Source organism: Eublepharis macularius, chromosome 5, assembly GCF_028583425.1.
Source record: "Eublepharis macularius isolate TG4126 chromosome 5, MPM_Emac_v1.0, whole genome shotgun sequence".
NCBI lineage: Eukaryota > Metazoa > Chordata > Lepidosauria > Squamata > Eublepharidae > Eublepharis > Eublepharis macularius.
Genome location: NC_072794.1, coordinates 83,873,333 through 83,898,652, shown reverse-complemented (window position 1 = coordinate 83,898,652; position 25,320 = coordinate 83,873,333). Strand labels below are relative to the sequence as shown.

At 41.4% G+C, this 25,320-nt stretch overlaps 1 protein-coding gene across 2 annotated transcripts in view; it reads right to left on the bottom strand.

Moving 5' to 3' along the window:
* Nucleotides 1–25,320, bottom strand: part of USP24 (ubiquitin specific peptidase 24) — a 176,996-nt gene that overhangs the window by 27,694 nt on the left and 123,982 nt on the right. For both annotated transcript variants that reach the window (XM_054979479.1, XM_054979481.1), the window contains 15 exons: nt 25,044–25,203; nt 24,666–24,821; nt 24,461–24,531; nt 24,157–24,317; nt 23,476–23,537; nt 22,326–22,517; nt 19,156–19,273; nt 11,038–11,182; nt 10,657–10,776; nt 3,159–3,284; nt 2,827–2,925; nt 2,633–2,715; nt 2,036–2,177; nt 1,120–1,239; nt 774–994 (listed from right to left, as the gene is read on the bottom strand). In XM_054979479.1, coding sequence (XP_054835454.1) covers nt 774–994; nt 1,120–1,239; nt 2,036–2,177; nt 2,633–2,715; nt 2,827–2,925; nt 3,159–3,284; nt 10,657–10,776; nt 11,038–11,182; nt 19,156–19,273; nt 22,326–22,517; nt 23,476–23,537; nt 24,157–24,317; nt 24,461–24,531; nt 24,666–24,821; nt 25,044–25,203 — 1,976 coding nt within the window. The remainder of the gene's footprint in view (nt 1–773; nt 995–1,119; nt 1,240–2,035; nt 2,178–2,632; nt 2,716–2,826; nt 2,926–3,158; nt 3,285–10,656; nt 10,777–11,037; nt 11,183–19,155; nt 19,274–22,325; nt 22,518–23,475; nt 23,538–24,156; nt 24,318–24,460; nt 24,532–24,665; nt 24,822–25,043; nt 25,204–25,320) is intronic.

Here is a 25,320-nt window from a genome sequence, read left to right as displayed (position 1 = left end):
GAATGCAAATTAAAATTTTAATATGAAGTAAGCTCAAGAGTTCAAATTAAGCATAACAGTACAACAAAATGGTTGGCGTATTATTTATTTATTTAACTTACAGTCTGCTCGCCTCGCAAGAGGGCTCAGAGCAGATAACAACATAGTTTGAATCTACATTAAAAATTACCACTTAAAAAAATAAAAACGTACAATTCAAGAATAAAAAGAACAGCTCTGAGGGCGGCCAATATTACCCATTTCTAAAACATGGAAGGTGAGGGACAGCAATGGTCCAACAGATGGAAAAGAAAAAAAAACTGGGAAGGGATTACATTCCCCCTTTCTATATGGCTCATCCATAACCAAGCCTCAACCATTTGCCTGGCAGAATTATTGTGTTAGCACCATAACTCAGTGAAGAGTCCAGGCAGTCATTATTAGCTGGTATTCCTAACTGTAAAGTAAGAGTATTAATGAACCAGACAGCATTGGTTCAGTAAAAGGATTAGTTTGTCACAAAAAACTGACAAGCTTAGTGCACTTCATGGTCTCAGGCAACTGCTTTAAGGCACTCTAGCAAGTGAACAGGGAACAACTAGCACAGTATAGCAGCCACAAAAGAAATGACAATAAGGGGCTCTTTCCTGTCCTCAGAGCACGCATGGGGAATAGTCTTGTTTATTAGATGATATGGACAAAAGAAATAAAAATTGAATTCTTGTAAAAATACACTGAAAGAACTGCAGCTCTTCTGTACTGTTAACTCCATGCAGTCTCAACTATCTCATTACCTCCTGTCCTTGATGAAGGAATAGTAGTGCCCTGCATGTGCCTGCCCACTGTGCACAATCACACCAACCAGTTCATAATTTTCTGTAGGGGCAACTTTTTTCCGGGGAGATCCTGCACCTCCCTGATCTACATTTCGTCCATTGTCACCAACTTCTGAAGAAGAGTCTTGGCGAGCCATTCCTGAAACTGTATAGGGTTCCATGTTCAGCATCCAGGGGAACTGTTTAAAGAAAATACTTCAGTTTAAACTTGGATTCCATGTTCCATATTAACCAATAAATGCCCAGCAATAATCTGGCACAAGTTTAGAAAGGGAATATTTTATGGGACAGAGGGGGTGCTTACTTTTATCTGTTCATCATATTTAATGGAACGTCCACTTTCCCAGTCAAATCCAAATCTCATGAGGTGGATCACCAACACACTGGGCAGAGCTTTAATGCAGGTCCGTTTTACTGTAGTTCTCTTAAAAATAGAGAAGAATCATTTCCACCTAGGTATTTATTTTAGGCAGCAAGTATGATACTTCCTGCTCAGTGGAGGTATTTTTTTTACAAGAGCATTCACATGTTTTTAATTTGCAATAAAATCAATATCAAAAAAATTGATACCAGACACCAACATTTCTTAATAATCTTTTTCCGTAAGTTTGCTGCAAGAAAGGTAGACCATTAGGCAGCAAGTATATTCCAACAGACTTTTCTTCTAAATGGTTATAGAATTATTTACATGGGAATATGTAAGAGATACTGCATAGAAATGTCAAGATCTTAAGCAAGATCTTTCAGGGATCCTGCAACCTGCTGATGAGTCCCATCACATGGATTCTCTAGGTAGTAAATTCTGGAGTAAGGTACTAAATTTCTCCCAGGCCTTGCCTACAAGGCTTTTTTTTTAAAAAAAAATCCATTTGGATTTAATTTTTTTTGTAGTATTGTCTATATTTAATTTCTGAAGAACTGTCCCCAAAAGCATTCTGTGGAACACCTTCCCTATTATACTAGAATCGTTCCTACAGCCCATTTCAAGCCCACTTCAGCCATGAAACTTGCAGTAGACACAGGGAAGAAATTATCTCAAAGGATTGTTGGGAGAATTAACTGCCACATACCCAGACTTCACAGGAAAAAGGGCAGGACAGAAATGTAAGAAATACCCTTCCGGGCTAGGGTTAGATTCAGTCTCCTAAACAAAGCCCTCACATGACCTAATGCCATAGAAAAATTGATGTTTTAACTTCCAGGTAGGAAAAAACCAGTACCTTTTCTTTACATTTCTCACAGTAGTAAGCATTACTTCCTTCTAGAACTTCTCCTCTAACAAACTGATCTAGTGAAATTTCCAGACTTTGGCATGAAGTCACCCCTAGATTGAGAGCAACAAAAGCTTCCTCCCGTTCATATCTGCATTGAGAAGGAGAATAAAGATTAAAAACTGGTGTGTAAAACTAAACATCTCTGTTAATTCAGTTTAAGAGAAGCAATATCTTCAGCAGTTGTCTGATGTGAATAGCTGCTGCTCATCTCTTATCAAGCTTGCAAGAGAAAGAAATACAGCCATAAAGGTATGATGAATGTTTTTAGTGTCAACAAACTAACAAAACTTTCTACATTTAAATGGCAAACATGAAATTGTCTTAGAATTCAATACCTGGTGTATCATTCTACAAGAGACGTGGTGGAGGGAAACTTTGTCTAGTAAGAAGATGAACAGTAAAATAGTTCTGAGTAAGTTACGTTAGACATTTATGTTACTTACTTCTAGCACACCTCTCTCCTGAAGAAGCCTCCAGAGCCTCTGGTAGCAGTATGAGGGCCATCTATGAGGGCCAACTGTGCTGGACAGCCAATTTACTCACCTATGAGGGCAATCCTTGCAGATCTTCTGATCAGAGTAGATGCCCTGGAAAGTGTTTTTAAATATTTGATCTCGTCCTATTTTCTGTAAGATATTGAAAGTGCCAGCAAGAAGTTAGTAAAATGCACATGAAGCTGTTAATTAAAGAAAGTCAGTATGCAATTATAACTCCATGGTAGCAAACATAAAAATAACCTTCAGGTATTCGTCCATCTGATCTATAAGACTGGTGAAGAACTCATAAGCATCTTGTTGTTCACGTACATAAAGCTCCTTGTTCCACATCTTGAAGATCTACAAAACGTAAGTGCATTTCATATAGTCATCACTTCAGAACATTCTTTTACAAGACCTTCAGATAATTTAAAATTCAGTAGTGACAGAAACCTAGCAATATTGAAATGGTTTTTGTATCTCCAAATATAATGCAAGTTTCCAGACATGGCTGGACTAAAATCTAATTGTTAAATCTTGGTGAAGGGGAGAGAGGAGAGAGGCATCAATGGAAAATGAAAGGGAAATATTACCTTCCAGAAATTTTCAGGTACATAATACTGCAACTTGCTTTCCATCAGATGTCCAAAGAGGGATTGAACCTGATAGAATACGCTATCATCAGGGTTGTCCATGTCATCATCAATTGAAAGCAAAGCCTATAGAATAATTTGTAACAAAGTTTAATGAAAATGCATCAACCTGAAAAATTAACAAGCAGTTTTACTACCCAATGGAATGTATCTCATCTACACTTGCGTAGCTGCTAAACAGTATAAGAGGAATAGGCTGCTTACTAGCAAAGGAATGTTTTGATTGCTCCCTCCCCCTCCCCCCCTAATTGCCTCTTCCCTCTGCTCTTCTGTGTTTGACCAGTCTCTGTATCAGGCATCTGACGAAGAGAACTTGATTCTCGAAAGCTTATGCTAAAATAAAATTGGTTAGTCTTAAAGGTGCTACCGGACTCTTTTTGATTTAGGCTGCTTACCTGTAACTGATATTTTTTGCATAGTCATCTGTACAGTTACACTGATGGGAATACAGAATGCATGTATTCAAACTGGAGAAAATCCCTAAATGAAGCATAAAGAGACTCCACCCACTGACAACACCTATGCTCAAGAAGACACGGTGGAGGTGACTTCTCGCTCAGTTCTTCTTCCCAAAAATGCTGCAGGACGCACCTGTTGCAGGGAAAGTGGACAAGTTATAGGTAAAATCAAAAAGAGTCCAGTAGCACCTTTAAGACTAACCAACTTTATTGTAGCATAAGCTTTTGAGAATCACAGTTCTCTTCGTCAGATGCATGGATAAGGTGTTGCATAGTTTCTCACTGTAGTCTGTGCAGTAAGTGGATTTAAGTGGGTTCTTCACACACAGTCCCTTGGGTAGAATGTCCAGTTTTTTGCATTTAGAAAGGAAGATGATGTCTGTTTGTATTTGTGCCAGTTTCTTCATGAGGTTGATGGATTTCCTCTCCATTCAGCTGAATGCGGTGCTTTCCATGGTCATAGATGCAGAGGAGTTAGCCGTGTTAGCCTGTAGTAGCAAAATCAAAAAGAGTCCAGTAGCACCTTTAAGACTAACCAACTTTTTTGTAGCATAAGCTTTCGAGAATCACAGTTCTCTTCGTCAGATGCATGGTTTTTGCCATGCATCTGATGATTCTCGAAAGCTTATGCTACAATAAAGTTGGTTAGTCTTAAAGGTGCTACTGAACTCTTTTTGATTTTGCTACTACAGGCTAACACGGCTAACTCCTCTGCAAGTTATAGGTAAGCAACCTGTTCTTCATGGCCTCTGTACATCACATTGATGGCACAGAACTACCAAGCTGATCTACCTGGAAGTGAGAACATGCGTCTTATTAGAACAAGGCATTCAGTAGTTTCACCAAAAGTCATGTTCTTTCAGGCTCAAATGTTTAAGGCAGAGTGATGTACAAAGGTTCAGGGCTGTGACCAAGTTATCAGCTTGCAGATATCTGGAATAGATATGTCTTGAGCAAAAGCCTTAGATCTTCTGGCCTGTATGATAGTCTGGTAGTGGCTGATTTGTAAGCTGGAAGTGAAGTGAAATGCACAAAGAAATTGACTTGTTTATGCTCTGAGTGAGCCCCCTTTCCCTACGACATATAAAGACGTAGGGATTCTTATGAAAGGTTGCTGTTCTGTTGAAAAAGAAGGTGAGGACCTGGTGCTTACAGGGCTCTTTTCCCCTCTGAGGAAGGATTTTTGAAGAATACTAGCAGAACTATGAGTTGGTTGAGATGAAAAGAGTTGAGCACCTTTGGAAGAACAAGGAGATAGGGGCACAGAATCACCTTTTCCAGGTAAAATTGAAAATATGAAGGGTCAGCCCAGAGAACAGAGCTCACTTGCATGCTGGGTGGAAGTTATGGCAACAAGGACAGAAATGTTCAGCAATAGCAAATGGAAGCTATAGGATGCCAAGGGCTTAAACAAACATTTCATCAACTGAAACAACGCTAACTGAAGGTTCCATGAGGCATGTACCTTAGAAACTGGAGGAAAAGTCTCAACAAACCTAAAAAAAACACTCAACAATAGGCAGAAAAAACACAGAAAGGTCTGCAACAGCAGGACCATGCAGTAATTGGTGGATGAATTTAGAGGAGACAGCGAGACCTTTGTTGTGCAAGGATACGAGGTAGACCAGAATAGGATGTACTGGACAATTTACATGGTCCAGATCTATGGAGGATAAGGACAAGCATTAGAGTACCTCATGGAAGGATTACTGGAATTCAGGAGAACACAGGAAAGAACAGTGAAACAGTAGTGGAGCGGATCCTCCACACCATCAGCTTCAGTCTGGTGAAGTTTGGTGTAGAATCAGGCCTCCATCATGAGAGAGAAGCTCTCTTTCGACTAGATGAAGGGATGGGACCAGGTTTGGTATATCCAAAAAGGGGGCATGGGCAAACAGTTGGTTAGATCCTGTGTGATCTGGACAATAACCCTAGAAAGAAGTAGTAGAGGAGGAAACGTGTACAGTAACCCTCTGCCCATGCTATCATGAAGGCATCCACCCTCTGCCCTTTCCACTGCAATACACTGTACACTTGTACTTGATCTACTAAGTGAATATATAAATGTCTGGATAGCCCCAGCATCTGAAACACAGACAAAGGGACCACTTGTGAACTCAGTAGCCCAATATGATTAGAGTATGAGCATTCATATTTTTAGCTTCCAGTAAGTGGATGGCTATAATATCTATGTTGTGTTTGTGACAATAGTGCTAAGGGTCACAAGCAAGGCATAGAGTTATTGATCCCCTAACCCCTTTTTGTTGATACAACAGTACATTGTCCATTTGGATTTGGACAGACTGATTATATAGAAGGCGTTGCCATATCCAAGGATTGGTAGCAGCTCCAGGGGACTGATGTGGAGAGCAGCTTCTTGGACAGTCCACGGATGACTGAATGACTATCCTCAAGAAAGAACCCTCCATCTCCATAACAAGGAATCTATGATTAAGGAAATGTCCAGACTCCTTTAAAGTAAAGGGAACGCCCTTCATCAGGTGCCTGGATGATACCCACAATTGAAGGTGGGGAACTGAAGTCTGTTTTGGAACTTCCTTCCAATGGGATTCTGGCTTCTGCTGCTAATGAGCAGGAATGCAGTCAGGCATGGCAGCATAAGGCAACTGCTTGTCACTGATTTCGTTCTTCATTCTGCTGAGCTGAAAGCAATGTTGAGCTGCTATATGGTTAGTCGGACGGATAGTCCAGTGAATGCCTGGCCCTGTGCAGGCAGTTGCTGTGGAGATAACTCAAAAGTTCTGCTGATTCAAGAGGACTCAGTCCTGAGTTGATGCAGACAACAGTGAGGATTGCAACCAGATCACCAGATGACTGATTTGGAGTGTGCTTACCTTGAGCAATCTTAAGTCAGTCTTGGGAGCTGATGGACAGCATCTCAGCCCTGAGGTACAAGAGAGATTTGATCTTGAGGAAGCTGATCTTGAGAAGTGGTGTCTTGGTACCAATTCCGATTGCAGAGGTATCCGTAGACAGAGGATGTAAGATAGTTATAGTCAGACCTGAATGGAGGTTTCTCAAAGGATGTGTTTCTGAGGCATAATGGTAAAGCATGGATGGAGGGTGCACTGAGCAAGCTGAGAGCTAATTCCAATGGGAGTTGTATAGGCTGCCAAATAGTACTCATCTCAGAAAGTCTGTGAGTGGCTCTCAGCCAATTCTGAGCTGAATGGCAATGACTGCAGAATTATGAATCCAAGAAGTTCCTAGTGCTTTAATGAGTTCTTAGCTAACTAGATCCTTTCCTGATGAAGAGGTGACAGAGCTAATGGCAACTTAGCCCTGGATTTAGAGAAGGTGGTTGATGCTGGGGTGGGTGGTCTATTGGCATTGAGAGGGAGTACTTGACAAGAAGATGAAGATGGAAGAGTCAATTCCAACAAGCATTTTCAGTAAATTTCAAACACTGAGGACAAAAATCCACCCAATGTTCTTCTTCCAAACAAAGCAGACACTTGACATGACTGTCAGTAGAAGGCGATGTAGCTCTTAAGATAGTCTTCTGTGCCATAAACGGGTAGAAAAAGGATGAACAAGAAAAAGGGGGAGCTGGAGAAAAAAACATGAATGCCCCCCAAATCCCCAAGAAAAAGAAATGACTTGAAATGAAAAAAAAGACCGCTCCCCATCAAAATACGTTTCTTTCTCCTCTTTTTTAAAAAAAGGAAAAAATGGCCTAGCTCACAAGATGCTATTCTGTGGAGGTCAAAGAAGAACTGAGCAGGAAGTACAGCTTCATCCTCTCCGTGTGTGTTTCTTGTCACTAGGTGCTTCATCAAAAAATCTCCTTAAGCTTAACACTGGAATTTTCTCTGATTTGAATCTGTGCATGCTCAGTTACCACTAGTGTTATTCTCAGACATTATGAAGAAAAATTAAATATTTTAAAGCCAATTTTTTCATATTAGTCCAAGGCAACTGACAGACATGGTCCTCTTGGACCAAAAGTACAGTTAAAGTCACTATAAATATCAGTATGTGTGTGTGTGTGTACAAACACACATATAGACTGTAAGACCCAAACAGCATACCACACTGCCAGCAAAACATCCACAAAACTTCTCTTCAGACCCCTCAATTAAAGTTATTCTTGAAAGATGAACAGAAGAAAGTAAAATTTCAAATTAAAACGTTAATTAAGAGACAAAACCCTCTCTATATTTATGGCAAATTGGAAACCCTTTATAGACTATCTGTGAGAGACGAAGAAAAATGAATGAATGATTTGTGGTTTTGATTTTTAAGAATAAGGATTTGGGATATCAAGAAGATGAGAAACAGAAAAAAGATATTAATTAGACCACAAGCTGATTGATGCTAGAGGAGGAAGTAGTGTAGGTAAAAAACTGTAACGGATTAACAACATGCTTATTATGCTTTTTAATGTTTTTTTTTACTTTGTAGATAGATGTAGGCCACTGTTGGATCTCTGTAGTAGTGTTTTTGTTATGTTTTACTTTATTTCTTTTGCTCTATCTTTTAACTTTTTCACAATAAAAATAAAAAATATTAAAAAAATAAAGTACAATTTCAGAGAAGACAAGTTCACGGATTAGATATAACAACATACTATGCTGAAACATTAAAATATACGAAGTGATGGACAACTGTTAAACTTCCAGTAGAATTTCCAGTTCCCAATGTCATGTAGAGTTATATGACAAGAAAAAGAACTGCTTAATGTTGTCATTTTGATATTACTGAAACAAACTAAGAGGCTTGAGCAAGTTATATATTCAGGAAATACTTAACAAGGCCTGTTCTAGCTGACTAATTGTTTCCACTTAGGAGTTACGAGAATGGAAGTCATATGTGATGTAGGGCAGATATCAAAGCATTTTGGAATTTCCTACCAGATTGTACTGCCTCTATGGATTGGGGAGGGCTGTCTTTCAACCCCACTTGCTAGCAGGGATGTGCAATTTGGGTTCAGTAAAAAAATACCGAATTTTACCTGATTTGGTAAAATCTAGCATTACTGAACCCAATCCGGTATTGCTGACGCAATTTGGCAATACCGAACTAAAGTTCACCAAATATACTAGGTAAAACTCAGTAAACTTCCGGGGCAGCAGCATTTCTTGCTGTCAGCAAGAATCACTGCTTCCTGCCTGCTTGCCTCCAGCCACCTCGATTCTCCATTATTCCCTATGGGGAAAACTATGGGGGCTATTCAGGGGGATGGGGGTGACGTACACCTGACTGTCCTCTAAAGGCCTCCCAAGTTTCAAAAAGATTGGACCCTGGAGGGCCATTTTATGGCCTCCTAAAGAAAGTGCCCCCAGCCATCCCATTTGTTTCTATTGTAGAAAAAAACTCTGCAGAAACACATGGCTCATGGCTTCTATGGTCACAGGCACACTCCCGATTACAATCTCCATACCAGACAGCCCAACAGAACCAAACTGAAGCCTTCCCCCAAAACCCCAGCACCCCTTGAGCAAGCTGACCAGCCACGGTCCATTGTTTTCTATGAGGTCCAACATCACAACAGAGAATCACACAAACGAAAACGAAGCAAGGGGGGACAGTCTTGCAACTGGAAATACAGTTAAGCAAGTCTAGGCAAAGTGTTTGGCAACCCCAGCTTCCTACAATGTAACAATTTTCAGTACCATTTATTTCAACAGAAAAAGATACAACACATGCTTAAATCTATCATTGAAACCAATGACTCAGAGCTAAGCTACAAGTGACGCCTTACACAGATTGGACACTTGTCAGCTTCCCTCAAGTTTTGATGGGAAATGTAGGCATCCTGGTCTTGCAGCTGTAATAGAGAGCCAAGCTGTAAAATCAGGACGCCTACATTTCCCATCAAAACTTGTGGGAAGCTGACAAGTGTCCAACCTGTGTAAGGCGTCACTTGTAGCTTGGCTCTAAAAGAAGTTAACTTGGCTGGATAGAGCCTTGAGCTTTTAAAATAAACATGTTGGCCCTGGAGATCCCTTCCAACTCTATGATTCTAATATTCTAGGATTCTATGTTATTCCACTTGCTACAAAAGAGAAAAGCAAAAAGCGTAGCTACATTTGGGAAAGGAAAAATAAGCATTTGCTAACTTCAAAATAGATCTTAAAAGAGAAGCTGAGCTATTGTTTAATAACCTTTAAATTACTATTCTAATTTTCTGTTATTTATTTGAAGTGTTCCCCTTGCATCAGTTTGATTCTGGGGTGTGTGTATGCATGTGCCAATTTCCTTGCTTGAGTTTGCTTCTAGTTGCAAGACTGTTCCTTGCTTCATTTTGGTTTGGATGATTCTCTGGTGTGATGTTGGTCCTCAGAGAGAACAGTGGAGTATACAGAATTTTTTTCCAGTTCAGTATACTGAACCCAAATCAGCCATTTTTTTTTCAGTGCACACCTCTACTTGCTAGCATTACTCTGGAGCACTAAAGGGAAAGGGGAGATTACACTGAAATTGCAGACTTATAAACTGGTCTAGATTTGGTGGAATCCCTGGACTTACCAGGGAGCTACAGCAGGCTGTATTTACACTCCCATTTAAAAGGATGTTGCTGCCCTCACAGGGGACTGGCAGCATTCTGAAATGTGGACATGAAAAGTGCCAGAACTGCTCCTACCCTCAGTCTTCCCAGCAGCTGGGAGACAAGAATGACTTGCCATGGTGCCTTTGAAAAGGCCATGATGAGGGCCTATGAGGGGAAGTCTGACATCTCTCCAGGCTCTGCAACAGAGAGCTAGGAGATTACGAAGAACCACATGGTGGTAACCTCCTCCCCACTCAAATCTGAGGCCACCACAGATCTGCTTCTGGGGACAACGAGCGGACATAACACTGGAGGGAAAGGAAGTAGGAGTATCTCCTCTAAGTGGTGCTGTGTATACCTTCAAGGTGTGGCCTGTTTTCATCCTTGTAGTACACAATTGATTACACAAACCTATTATGCAAAAGACATCCCAAAAGCATGTGGAAGGATCAAGAGTATGCATTACCTCAGGAAGTCCTGGCTGCATATAGAGCTGTTGGAAAACTGCATTCATGTAACATGTAGCTCCACCATTTTTCAGTCCCACGAATCCTGAAATAGATCGACCATCTACAGGTGGGAGGTACTGGGGTGTAGAGGAGGATGTGAACAGAAGGGAAAAGAAACTGGTTTAATCTGTAGCTCAGAAGATTAAACACAAGTGCAAGTTAATATAAAATTGTATTCCAAACTGGTTTAGAGACTTAAACAGTCGATCAATTAGTCACTCGCCCATGTTGCTGTATGTTATTATTTCAATTCAGTGTGAAGAATTGGTTGTCATTTATCTTCATACAAACAATTTCAATCAATAATTGTACTTGCATCACAGGAATCACTTACTTACATCAAACTCTTTGGAAAGAGCTGGATCAAGCTGGTGATGCATAGAAAGCAGTTCTTTTGTAATAAGCTGAAGATTGGAAGGTGAGCTATCAGCCAACATTACAAGCACTTCATATGCTGCTAATCTACTATTCACTGTGCTGCATCTAGAAAGAGAGTAATAAAAAGCATCTGTGCAAACTTTGGTTTTTTTTAATTCCAGTAAGTTATACCAAGTAGCCTATTTCCAGTAAGAGAACTGAAACCAATTTTTATGTGTATCTGCTCAGCCCAACTTTAAAATGAGACACTAGACTTGCTGTGTTCCTTCTCATCAGTGGACTGGAAGGTATCCTTGACAAGTTATGCTACCTCCTTGATTTGTGGGTAGGGCATATGCAATTTTTTTGCAAAGGCCTTCACACTATCTTGAGGAGTCCCCCTCCCCATTCACATTTTACCAAGCTTCAGAGGAGACTAAGTCACCTCTAGAACAGCCATCTCAGAATAATATTAACTTTACTTTGGCAACCAGTAACTGGAGACCGAAAGACAGAAAACAGCAATCCCTACACTCTCCAAGTCCAACTGGGTAGTTTTTCTCTAATTCCTCCTTCTCCACCAACTAGGATAGTGAAGGATACCTACTTTTCCAATCCACTGATAAGAAGAAACCCTCATTGTAAGTCTAGTTTCATTCTCCGTCATTGGAGGAAGGTATCCTTGTGTGGGAAATTGAAAAGTTCCATTATTCCAGGTGGGTACACTAGAGGGAAGAGGAGTTACTGAAGAACTGTCTTTTGGAAGACTTGTTTGCCAAATGCTGCATCAGCCCAGGCAAACTTTTTTATTTTATAGTGCCTCACAAAGGTAGGGGGTCAATGCACAAGTGGATGCCCTACAGATTTCTGCAACTGATGCATTAATAGGTAACGCTGCAAAAGTAGCGGCTGCCCTTGTAGAATGGGCAGTCAGAATATGCTGGACATATTTAAGCCAGGGAGATGCATGCTTTGATCAACCTGTCTATGGTTGACGAAGATGTCTTCCTTCCCATAGTATTGGGTAAGAAAGAGACAAAGAGAGCACCCAAAGACATGAATGCTTGTGTTCTTTTAATATAGATGTGGAGAGCCTTCTGAACGTCTAAATTGTGCCAGGAACATTCCTTAAGATGACTGGGATGAGGGCAGAATGGAGGAAGATGGATCTCCTGATCCCTGTCAAAAGTAGAGTTCACTTTTGCCATGAAAGACAAATCGGTACAAAAGGTCACCCGATCCTCTTGTAAGAAACATTTTTACTGCGCATGTGCAGGGGTTCCTGCTGAACGCAGGTTGTGGGGCAGAGCACCCCTACTTCCCTCAGTTCCCCATAACTGTTGGAGGTAGAATACAGAATAGACAAAGACACTCACAGAGGGGTAGGAGGAAGGGAATGTGTGCCTGCACAGAAAACTAGACAAACAACAGTTACAGGTAGGTGCAACCCAGTTTTCGTCATTGGTCTTCTGTGAAGTCCCATGTTGGGCGTATAGCAAACTACTCAGCAGTGAAGGAGGGTGTGAATGGATCAGCCAAACAAGGGAACCAGACAGCTGTTCCCACTGCTGACTCCCTTCTGGCATTTCTGTTGAAGGAGTGGTGCTTAACGCAGGTGTCAGCTGAGGACCATGTGGCAGCCTGACAAATGTTTTGATGAGAGACCTATCGTAGGAATGCTGTGGACAAAGCTTGTGCCCTAATCAAATGCAGTCTAATCACCACGGGGCAAGGGACCTTTGCCTTCCCATAGTAGAGCCTAAGAGCTGCCACTATCCACTAGGATAAAGTTTGGGAGGACGTTGGGAAACCTTTACGACATAGAAATAATATGCAAAACGGGATCTGGATTTGAGTTCTCTACCCATTTGGCCAAAGTTATAGCAACCAACAGTGCCACTTTCCAAGATAACAGGGAAAGGGGAAAGCATGCAAGATTCAAGGGTGGCAACATCAGTTGAGAAAGAACTAGAGGGAGACTTCATAGAGGAATTGGCAGGGTTCTTGGAAGAAAGGTATTGAAGATCCTCTTGAGAGATTGCTTAGAAATGTGATGGAAGAAAACTGTCTTGCCATCAACTCTCTCATGAAAAGCTGAGATAACAGCTCAGTGTACTTTAAAGGAGGACACAGACAGGCCCTATTTTTGAAGTGACAAAAAGTATTCAAAAATAAGTGCCAATGGTCAAAAGAAGGGTGAGAACTAAAGATGGGCATGAACCAAAATATGAACCAAGGTTCATCACGAACCAGGCCATTTTCAGTTTGCGAACCGGTCGTTTGTTGGAGGGCATTTCTGACGACCCACAACAAACCACTATGATTTTTAGCCCAGTTCGTTTGGTTTGTTTTTTGGTTCGTCACTGCAGACAGTCTGGCGTTGAGGGGGAATGGGCTTTCTGCATACCTGCTGCTACCCTGCAAGTGGCGTTTCCATGAACTAAATGAACCAGTTTGCAAACGGAGCAATTTCATGCTGGTTCGTGAAACATAACAAACTATGAACTGCAACGAACCACCATTTTCCTGGTTCATGCCTATCTCTAGTGAGAACCCTTTTAGAGTCCAATCATGCCCTTGGATGTATTCACTTGTGACCATAGGAATGTACAAGTGTATTGCTTGCTGGCATTTAAAATGATTTGAGTCACCTCTTTGGGGAAAGCAGATCCAGTGGGTTCAGTAGTCACATGGTCAGCTTCAGGATCATGGGGCCATTCCTGACCACTGTGTAGAACATCTGACATTATTGGAAGGTGGAGGCATTGACCATGGAGCAGAGACGTTAAAATGAAAAGCCATTCCTGTTGCAGCCCAAAAGAAGTGACTAGAATTTAGTGAGTGTGGAAATGCCAAATTCTACAACATATCCGGGTAAAGGTGGAAGAGCACAAAGAGCCCTTTGGTCCAAGGAATTTGGAAGTCAACCCCTAGAGAGAGGGATTAGTGCCTACTAGGGGGCAAAAGCATCTGGCCTCTGTGCTGAAACACGCTGTAAAAAAGTTCATGGAAGGGAATATCCACTGTTGAAAATGGGCAGAATGTAATTGGGTATTGGCTGCCCATTTGTTTTTTGAGTGTGAAAAACCCTGCTCAGTATATCCAGTTCGTAGTTCCTCACAACCACAATGTTTATGGTCTGTGGTAGGGCATTGTTTCGTGTAGCCCATTTCAACAGAGCTGTAATGTCGGCAAAAAGAGTTAGTGATGTCCTTATGTTCTCCCTTGCCTGTTTAGATAATATAGGGTTGTCGTGTTACCCACATGAATCTGAATTCTGTTGTTGTATAGCAGACCCGCAACAGAAGCAAAGGAATAAATGAAAATGAACTGATGGAATGTGAACCGATGAGTGATCCATAGCCGATGAAATTGGAATCGACTGAGGTCCGTGTAACTGTGGGAACGCGGCAGCAAACTGTAGCTAGATTACAAGGTTCTGCTAGCTATTCACAGGATTTAAACTGCAGACCAAGGCACACACAATTGTGGGCCGGTGGGGAGGTTGCTGCTTGTAAGGAGACCACTGAGCAATTGTAGAACTGGTGCTGGTTCTGAAAATAAGTTTGGAGCAGTAAGTCATCAAATGGAGAATAGTCTCCTTCATCTCCCTGAAAAGGTGGAGTGTGAGGTGGTGAAGGAGTTCAAAGCAGATTAGTGAGCTACACTATAATAATGGGTGGAGCCTTTGTTGGTGAGTGGCTACGCTTACTCCAAGTAGCAGATGCCGACCACTTGTTGTTTAAGGCTTGCTTCCCCTCTTTTTAACATGTGGATCAGAGGCAGCCCGTCCCCGATGGGTAGGCTCCGGAGTGAAGTTTCCAACTTTCCAGTGAGCGACCAGGAAAGGAATTGCTCATGGTTGAACAGGAAAAGAACAGTTGGAACCCACTGCTAAAGTTTATTTGGATTTGGATTGGTCCCCTTGGAACCAGTAATTTTAGTTTGGGTTGGGCTGGGTGGGTGGTTCCATCATGGCAGATGACTTTACTGCTGGGGTAACGAACATGAAGAAACTTTCCCCCATAACATTCTGGATGGGTTGGAAGCAGTGAGTGATGTTTCCTGTGTTCAGGGGAGCGACTGGAAGAGATCACTTGTCGCCAAATGTGAATAAAACAGAAGAACAGTCGAAACTGACGACTGACGTTTGCTCTGGTCTGAAGATCAGGCACCTTGGAACTGACAGTTGTGGTTCGAGTTGGGCTGGTGGCTCCATCACAGCAGATGACAAGGATAACGAGCCTGAGAGAACTTTCTCCCATAATGCCATTTTGTGCCGAGAAGCTCTGTCACCTCTGGCATTTGGTGTGAGCCTCTATCCCGGTATATTATGGGGGTTTCACCCAAACACAGCAGACAAAGATTGTGCTCATCAGTGTGAGGCATTTTAATTCACAATTTTTGCTAATGAATGTTGAGACAGTATGAGCGAAGAAAATACAGTGAGAAGAGCTAGGAACAACCTAGCTTTTTAAAAATAGTGCCTTGTGACAGCATTGTATCCTTTCTTTCTTTGTAAACAGAAGATGACTCATCTGGAGACAATCAAAATGAAGGCAAGAGCAAAGAAGAAAGAGCGAGAAGAGAAACGTCTCTCATACAGTGGAGAAAAAGGAACTGAGGGAAGTAGGGATGCTTTGATCCACTACCCGCGTTCAGTGGGAACCCCTGCGCGTGCACAAGAGGCGCAGCATCCCCTTATAGATTTTAAGAACTTGAGAAATTTCTCTCTGGCTGACCTGCAAGAGTGCAGTCTCCAATGTATGACTGCACAGAAGACCAATGACAAACTGTACATTACTATTCCTCTTAGGAAATGTTTTTATTTATTTATTAACTTTATTTATAATCTGCCTTTCTCCCTAATGAGGACTCAAAGGAGCTTATGGTGTTCTCCTTCCCTACACTTTATCCTCACAACAACCCTGTTGAGGTAGGTTAGCATGAGTGTGTGTGACTGGCCAAAAGTCAAAATTCTATGGCAGAGTAGGGATTCAAACCTGGGTCTTCCAGATTCTACTCCAGAACTCTAAGTACTTCACCACAATGGTTCTCTTATGTGACTGTTTTTTATGTGATTGTGTATAGTGAGAGGTTTTCCTATGATGTGGTGGAGAACTAATGATAGGGCTGCCAATGGGCACTGAAGAGTGTTGGGGTGTTGTTCCCCATCCTTGGGAAGAATCACCCCTGAAACTAGGCTGGCAACTGGGGCATTCACTAGCAGTACTTTCAGGGTTTTTCATGGTGGAATGCTGGGTATACATTTTCTTCACTATGGAGATTAAGCCTCTCCTTTTGCCTGGCCCATTCACTTCTGAGGGCCTCATCAAAAGAGTCCATGAAGGACACAATAGAGCAGGCTGAGGCTGACTGGTAAAAGAGCCTAGTGTGTCCCTTGTTGTAAGTATCTTGAGGGGCTTCTGGGGCAGCATGAATCATAAATCTTGGATCCTGACCACTCCCCAATGAGGTTATTCTCCTGACCACTCCCCTTTTTCTTTACCTCAAGTAGGGTTGCCAGGTCCCCTTACCCTCCCAGTGAGGGGGTGGGGGACTTTGAACTTACCAGGGTGATCTTCTTGTGAGCACACCCAGCAAGCGATATGACATTAATTTGGGTCTTTGTGAAACACAAGAGCACGCTAGCTGTGTACTGGGCCTCTCCCCGGCCCCTGCCAGGTGAGTGATGGCGGGGGCAAAGGCTGAGAGTGGGGGATCCTCCACCCCCACCAGGGGACTGGCAGCCCCAACCTGAAACCATCTGAAGTCAGAAGCAGTGTAGTGCAATGACTCTGAATGGCCAGAAGAGGCAGAATGTGCTGGGTTGGGGAGTAAGAATGGGGAGGAGCGCTAGCCTCATTGCCTGTTGGACTTAGAAGAAAAGCTGCAATGTTCTATCAGCTACAGTGATGTCAGGAAGATACATCTATTTGTAGCTCTGTTAACTTGAGTGAACCATTGGTTCATGTATTATTTCATTGCATATTTTATGTACAAACATGTCTGGATTTACTGGAACCTGTGTTGGTTGATTAAAAACTGTTATCTGAGCAAAATTATATTGGCAGTGGTTGATCAAAGAACTTGTATATGTAGCTAAGTTTCTGTTCTCTGCAATGAGAATACGGGCAGAAATAATGTCTTGTGTATAATTTACTATAACCCTTATACTAGTAGATATATTAGGTCAAATACAGTACCTAGAGATAATATTGTAGGTAATACAGTAACAGTGTTTTTCTGCTTCTGTATGGCTTGTGTGGGTCGCAATAAATATTGACTGACGGCTGCAATGGTGAGCTCAGGGGGTTCTGGGTTCTGAGGAGGAAGAGCCCAGTTCCCCAGAGGTATAGTGCTGGCATCTGCTGGACCCCTTTCTTCAGCTTCTCTAGGGAGGAAGAGAGGGAGAGGGGAACCTCCTTCCTCCTATCTCTTTCACATCTTTTTTCTCTCATTTTACGTTTAAGATCTTTTACTTTTTTATCCACAGAGATGTGGATGAAAGGAAGCCCCACTCATAATGATGGGTGGGGAGGTGAGGGAAGAACCACCCTCTGATAGCAAATGCAGCCCCTGCTGCTCCTTCACTGTTTGGGGGCTCTCTTCCTGTGGTTGAGGTAGGAGTTAAGGTGTGTGGGGGAAGCATTATTTCTGTGCACATACTTGACAGAGCCTCTCAGTCTTATGAAGACAATGAAGTGAGAATCGAGTTGTTGGCTCTGATGAGCTGAGAATGCTTCTGCTGATCAGCCCATCTGCCGCTGGTGCTTCACAGTGGGAGAGGGCCTACAGTTCACTCTCCGTCCCTGATGCTGCTTTGGTAGGGAGAGGAACTCAGCAGCTGAAGGAAGGACATTAGTAGCTGTCATGGAGGCTTGTCTTGGAGTTGCAAAAGAAGGCTGCTGTGCTCTCCTTTTGTATCAGCTCTGTTGCTGACTTAGGGCATTCCCTCTGAGGCAGCTTTTTCTTTTTTTGTTCCAGTTGCCGCTGCTACTGAGCAGGAGACGTGATGAACCAATACAGTTTTCTTTTAGACGTTTTGACATTTGGTCCTGCTAATCCCTTAACTAGGTGAGAGAGCTGTGGAAGCCGGTCTGTCTACAGAGCACACAGGGCATAGATAGGGGGTGGGGCGTCTCATCAGGAAAATAGAACCCTTTGCAAGAAATGTGCATATGTCCTGTCCATGGAGCAGGAAGGAGGCACAACCCACACCATTTTTTTTTCATTTTGCATTCTGTAAGGGATCTACTTCTAGCAAACAGCTGTTTCCAGAGTATAGATAAAAATGAGGATTTGGGGTTTTAAAAGTATTCAGATATTTGCATAAATCTCCAAAGTTCAGGGACTGAAATGATTTACTTAAATAGGAGTAATTTACATCAAAAAATTATATCGCATATTTCTGGATGCAGATTTAAAACTGATTGAAAGGGGGCCCAAAGAACAGTGTTTCATTTCTTGTAATACAATTGATTAACAGAAAGGGAACTCTCGGCATTGTGCTGAATAAACCCTGACAGAGATCTCTCTCTTGCATTCTTTGTGTTGGGGGAGTTGTGAAGAAATTACTAAGATTTTTTTTGTGTGTGTTTCTTAAAGGGACTAAAGATTGCTTCTGGATTCTGGCTTGAGATGTCTGGACTACTTTCCACATGAATAATAAACATGCCTTATATAAATACTGGAAAGGAGTTCAATGGCTAGTTACTTAATACCTTCTGAAGAGCGAAATGACTTAAGTGTAGCTCTTCACATTTGAAAGCAACATCTCCTTGTAAAAGTTTAATAAAGGGCCTATGGGACCAATATATATTTATAAATTAAGTACTCTTTCAGTAATGTTCCTGAGTAGATTCCTCAAGGATAATATTAGTTTCCAGCTACTTACTTCCCAACTGTCTCAGAGAGCAAAGATAACATTTGAATTCTCCCCTCTTCATTTAATGAAATATCAGTGATATTTTAAACTTAAAATGAGACCACCTAAATAATTTTTGTAACTGTAAACAGGTTGATAGTACAGGCTTTGAATATAATTCCTCCCCACAAGTTCATGTTTACTATGAACAATACACAAACATATTCTTTACTTGGGGTGAAAATCTTGCTGGGTTGCAGCAGCACTGCCAGCTTGAGAATGGCTGTTCAGGATAATCCGAGATGCTCTGAAGAGGAAGTCATCTAATAGAGGTTTGATCAAAGAAGTGCCTGTGAAAATAACGTATAAAAACTGCAGTGAGCAGTCTTGGAAGCAACCACTATTCAATGCCATGCATGGCTTATGTGTTGCAGATTAAAATAACATTGGTTGTTGGGGGTTTTCCGGGCTGTATTGCCGTGGTCTTGGCATTGTAGTTCCTGACGTTTCGCCAGCAGCTGTGGCTGGCATCTTCAGAGGTGTAGCACCAAAAGACAGAGATCTCTCAGTGTCACAGTGTGGAAAAGATGTAGGTCATTTGTATCTACTCAGGAGGGGTGGGGTTGAGCTGAGTCATTCTGTAAGAGTTTCCCAGGGTGTGGAATGCTAATGGCGGGAGGCTTCACTGAGTCATTCTGTAAGAGTTTCCCAGGGTGTGGAATGCTAATGGCCGGAGGCTTCACTGTATCCCGAGGAGGTTCTTTTGCATATGGATTGGTGCTTGATGTGCTAATCTTCTCTGCAGGGCTATTGTCGGGTGTGGAGTGTTTTGTTGGCCTGGTGTTTTTCAGAACTGGAGCCCATGCTCTGTTCATTCTTAAGGTTTCTTCTTTCCTGTTGAAGTTTTGCTTATGCTTGTGAATTTCAATGGCTTCCCTGTGCAGTCTGACAAAGTAGTTGGAAGTGTTGTCCAGTATTTTGGTGTCCTGGAATAAGATACTGTGCCCTGTTTGAGTTAGGCTATGTTCAGCCACTGCTGATTTTTCAGGCTGTCCAAGTCTGCAGTGTCTTTCATGTTCTTTTATTCTTGTCTGGATGCTACGCTTTGTGGTCCCGATGTAAACTTGTCCACAGCTGCAGGGTATACGGTATACTCCTGCAGAGGTGAGGGGGTCTCTGCTGTCTTTTGCTGATCGTAGCATCTGTTGTATTTTTCGGGTGGGTCTGAATACTGCTTGAAGGTTATGCTTTTTCATAAGCTTTCCCATCTGATCAGTAATTCCTTTGATATATGGCAAAAACACTTTTCCTGTAGGTGACTGTTTTTCCTTGGTTGTTTGATTCATCCTGGGTTTGATTGCTCTTCGGATTTCATTTCTGGAGTAGCCATTTGCCTGAAGTGCGTGGTTTAGATGATTAATTTCCTCATTGAGAAAGCGCGGCTCACATATCCGTCTTGCCCGATCCACTAATGTTTTCATTATGCCTCTTTTCTGTCGGGGGTGGTGATTGGAGTTTTTGTGTAAGTACCGATCAGTGTGAGTTGGTTTCCTGTAGACCTTGTGACCTAACTGAGAGTTTGCTTTGCGGATGACCAAGGTATCCAGGAATGAGAGTTTTCCCTCACTTTCTTTCTCCATTGTGAATTGTATGTTCAGGTGGATGTTGTTGAGATGATTCAAAAACTCCATCAATTCTTCCTCCCCATGGCTCCAAATGATGAATGTATCATCCACAAACCGGAACCATACACTGGGTTTGTGGGGTGCTGATTCTAGAGCTGTTTTTTCAAAATGTTCCATGTAGAAGTTTGCTATAACTGGGCTGAGTGGGCTCCCCATGGCCACCCCATCCATCTGTTCATAGAATTCGTTGTCCCATTGGAAGTAACTGGTTGTCAGACAATGATGGAATAAGGCTGTTACATCCTCTGGGAAAATCTGATTAATCAGTGCAATAGTGTCTTTTACTGGAACCTTGGTAAACAGGGATACAACATCAAAACTGACAAGTATGTCTTGTGGATTGAGTTTCAGAGAACTGATTTTGTTGATGAAATCTGCTGAATCTTTGATGTAAGACGAGGTTTTCCCGATGTGGTCCTGCAGGAGATCTGCCAGATGTCTAGCTAATTCATATGTCGGTGAACCAATGGCACTCACAATGGGTCGGAGTGGGACTGAATCTTTATGTATTTTGGGGAGTCCATATAGTCTAGGTGGCTGTGCTTCAGTCTTGCATAGTTTGTCTTTTGGTGCTACACCTCTGAAGAGGTCTGTCTTTTGGTGCTACACCTCTGAAGATGCCAGCCACAGCTGCTGGCAAAACGTCAGGAACTACAATGCCAAGACCACGGCAATACAGCCCGGAAAACCCCCAACAACCATCGTTCTCCGGCCGTGAAAGCCTTCGACAATACTTCGAAAATACATAAAATAACATTGTTTCATAGGCAGCTGCCACCACAGTGTTTGTTTTATTCTCTCTCACTCCTCTTTCCCAGTGTATCTTCTCCCCTGCATTCTTTGTGGTTGTACCCACCATCTTGTGTCATATTTCTAAAGGTGCAGGTTCAAAAATGTTGCATTCCTCTGACCTAGAGAATGGTTCAAAAATTTTCCTCCTCCAAATTTAACTCACAGAGTCAAAATCTCTGAAGACAGCTTTATAGTTTGACAGATCTTCCCCTTTCCTATGAACAAAACCCTGAAACTTGTAAGAAAACACCAGATAGAGAAGTATCCACAGCTGCAGTAAAAGGTGTGGTGGCAATGAGTCATGGATACTTTTAAAAATATCCACTACTATGGGAAATTAAAGACTTCAGCCTGTGATGTACACTGATTTTTAAAGTATTTCTGGATGCACTGGTGTTTCTGGACCTTCAAGCTTCTGAAGTACCCAGGAGTGCTTTTATCAAAGTTTCTGGTGAGATGGCTGTAGCCTCTCTTTTGCTATCAACTTTTTAATCCACATAGATGACTACCAGTTCAAACAGGCTGCCTTTCATTGGCAGGAAATGAATAGTTAACATACTGAGGGCTTTTATAGTTTTTTAGTTATAGCTTTTATAGTTAAGGTTATAGTTAAGGTTATGTTGCTAGAGTAGGTTTTGATGTTATTCAAAACAGCCACCTGGGGAATAGTAGCAAAAAATTGAAACTGAACTAAACAGTGTCAAACACTGGTAACCTTGAGAAGTAACTTGATTAGCAAGGGAATGGCTATTCTTTCCCCACGGTGGATACTAGTTTTTTTCCTGCCCTGCTACAACCAGATCCAAGGTACCTAAACTGACATGCTGCTGATTCATAACATGAACAACCCCAACCAGTGAAGAAGAAAGAACTGGAATTAAGGTTTAATGTGTTGAAGAGGTCCGTAACTAAAAGATATAGTTACCAAGCATTTCCTTCTCTGCATCACACAGTGAGAGAAGAGTTTTAATGAGCCTCAAGTGTCCAGCCAATAAAACATTGTCAGCTTCACTAGTTTCATGCTCTGCTGCACGGGCAGGTTCAAAGTTATCCAACCATGTGATCTCATCTTCCAACATGGCTGCTGGGCTAATCTTTAGCTGTTCCATTTCTGAAGCTAGGTAATGAAAATAGATGTGGAAAATTCAACTCACAAATACTTTTGACAGAACACAAAGGCATCAGTTTATCATAATTAAAACTAGGTTAGTACTGTTTCATCTAAGAGCATTTAGTTTAACACGAACTTAGCTTTACACTTTGAAAATGAAATGACCTGAGCATTATTAAGAACTTTATTACATAGAACAATACCTGAAGTCATTATAATGCCAACACTATTGAGCCAACACTATTGAGAATGGCAACTTAAATCAGGGACTCTAAGGCAAAATTAAGCTTTCAGGACAGCTTTTCAAATAGTCATCAAGTGCCTTAATGATACCTCACACTACTGCATATTTTCCCTTGTTGAAAAGAATACCTTAGAGCTGTCTTGTCAAACTACTCTAGCTCTATAAAGCAGCACAAAGCAGACAAGGCTGCTCTGTGGTGTCATTTCCATCCCTAACAGCAGCGTTATTGGTGGTTCCTGCATTCTGAGGCTTTTAACCTGACAAACACTGGAAAGGATAGATAATGCCATTCTCATCTATTTTCTCAGGGCCAGCTGGTAATCAGTCAAGGCAAGTAACAAATTATACATTATAAGAGCATAAGAACATAACTGTGTTGTCAGATTAGTAGTCTATCTAGTCCAGCACCCACACAATGGTCAACCCTGGAAGCCCCATAAGTAGAGCACAGAGGCCAAATTCTACACCCCCACCCCTACTGTTGCTCCCACCATCAGTACCAATCAAATGAACGGCAGCCCCAAATAAACAGTTAACAGAGGAAAGAGGAAGAAAACACAACAGAAGAAACAAAAATTAACTTAGTTTTTTTAGCAAAGTAATTTTACTTTTTGCATGCATAACCACTTCTTGGCTCGTCCCTATACGGAAGTTCCATTTCTTCCTAAGTTATTTTCTTACATATCTGAAATGCCCCAGACAGTTTTTGCTCTTACTTACATGTGAGATCATCCAGTAATTGGCATCTAAGATCAAAGTACTCTGTACATTGAGCCAACAATCTGTATAAAAAAAAAAATCAGACAGTTAATACTGAGAAAAGGATTTCCTAATAGAACATTAGAAATATTTTGTAGATATTTTTATTTTAAGTATTCAGATCTAGTTATTCAAACACGTGCTCTTCATTTGCTGTAAACTAAATTATTTGTCATTTTTTTATTTCAAGCTCACAATAATACACTGTTTATAAGGACAATGACACTGAGCCACAGATAATATGCTGAACAGCTTAAGATGCTTCTGTAAAAGCATGCTTAGGATATGTTGCTTATATTTAATACTGAACTTCTCAACCAAATATTGAGAAGCATTCAACTGTATGAACTGTCATCACTTTCAGCAATTCCAATGTAATAGAAATAATGCTGAAGCTTAGAGAATGGGTTGCAAGCTTTAAATACATAAAAGTTCATAACTTGCTATAAGCTTCAGAAATATCACTGATAACTAACTATATGAAAGCACTCGCAAGGGGGACCGAAACATTCCCCGATTCTCTTCTGACTCATTGATTTTTCATTTTCACAGGTTACTGCTCTTGTCCCAAATAAGTATTTAAGACAAATACTTATTTTTAATTCTTACATTCTCTATTGAACAAACATGCCTCCAACTTGCCTCTGGTTAATTCCTCTCATGATACTGGTAGGTGACCAAAGGGGTAGCTGAGCAGTAAGGATGACACTCAAGAGAAACTGGTTTGGTTTCTGTACATCTGGGTGAGCTAATGTATCTGTCTGACTGAGAGTATACAACTGGTCACAGGCAACACGACGAATCTGGAACAGAACAAGAATACTCATTAGAACTTATAGTCACCAGTTATAGTTATAGTTGCTTGCATTTGTACGTATTTAAAAATGTAAATCATGAATAGAACTGTGGAAGAAAACTGTTCAGAATATAAATATAAACCACTCACTTCAGCACTTGGAGAGCCAAGCAAGATGTCTATGATGAAGTCAGCAACACAGGGAAGGTTGTAGAATGAACCTGAAAAAAGTTCTAGGTTGTTAATTTGCTACACAAAATTGCTGAATTTAATGTTGTATATGTTAATATACATTTTATTTAAAAATATTTATTTAATAGCATTGTAGAAAATCCAAATTAAGAGAAATGCCTACCAAGCTGCTGACTGCGAAGCTGTAAGCATGTGACTAAGAGAGATAAGGCTTCGCCAGCAATTAGTGCATCTTTTGTGGATACAAAATGTTGCCTCACACAGATCCCAGCATGCAGAGCAGTCGGCTCTCCTTCACTTCCTGAACTGCAATTGCTTCCTATAAAATAAGTGTAACAGATAATTACAAGGATTTTCTCAAAGCTTTTCAAGGCTTAAATTAATTCAGATTCCCTCAAAGCTCATTTGGGCTTAAGTTAATTTAGATTTCTCAAGTGAGGACTGGATAGCAACAGACATAAGAGATCTTTGAATACTATATAGCTGAAAATCTTAGTGAGCAAACCTCTGTCCTTTTGATTCACTTAACGATGTGGAGTACCTGAGCTGCTAAGGCGGTTACGAATCCCAGCAGGAAACAGTGTATTATTTTCTTTTATTGGCTGGCTGCTTCCCACTAGGTCAAGCCGTCCTGCAGCAGCAGCCCATGAGAGACGCATGAAACAAGCAACTGTAGAAGTGAAGTCATTTGCTTCCATTGTCTGAAAGAAAAGGACAGTTCTTTCTAATTCAAAATGCCTAAACATAAAGAGGTACTTGCAGTTTCCTCCACATCCAATGAGCGTGAATAGAAGCAGGATACCATCAGAAAATGACAA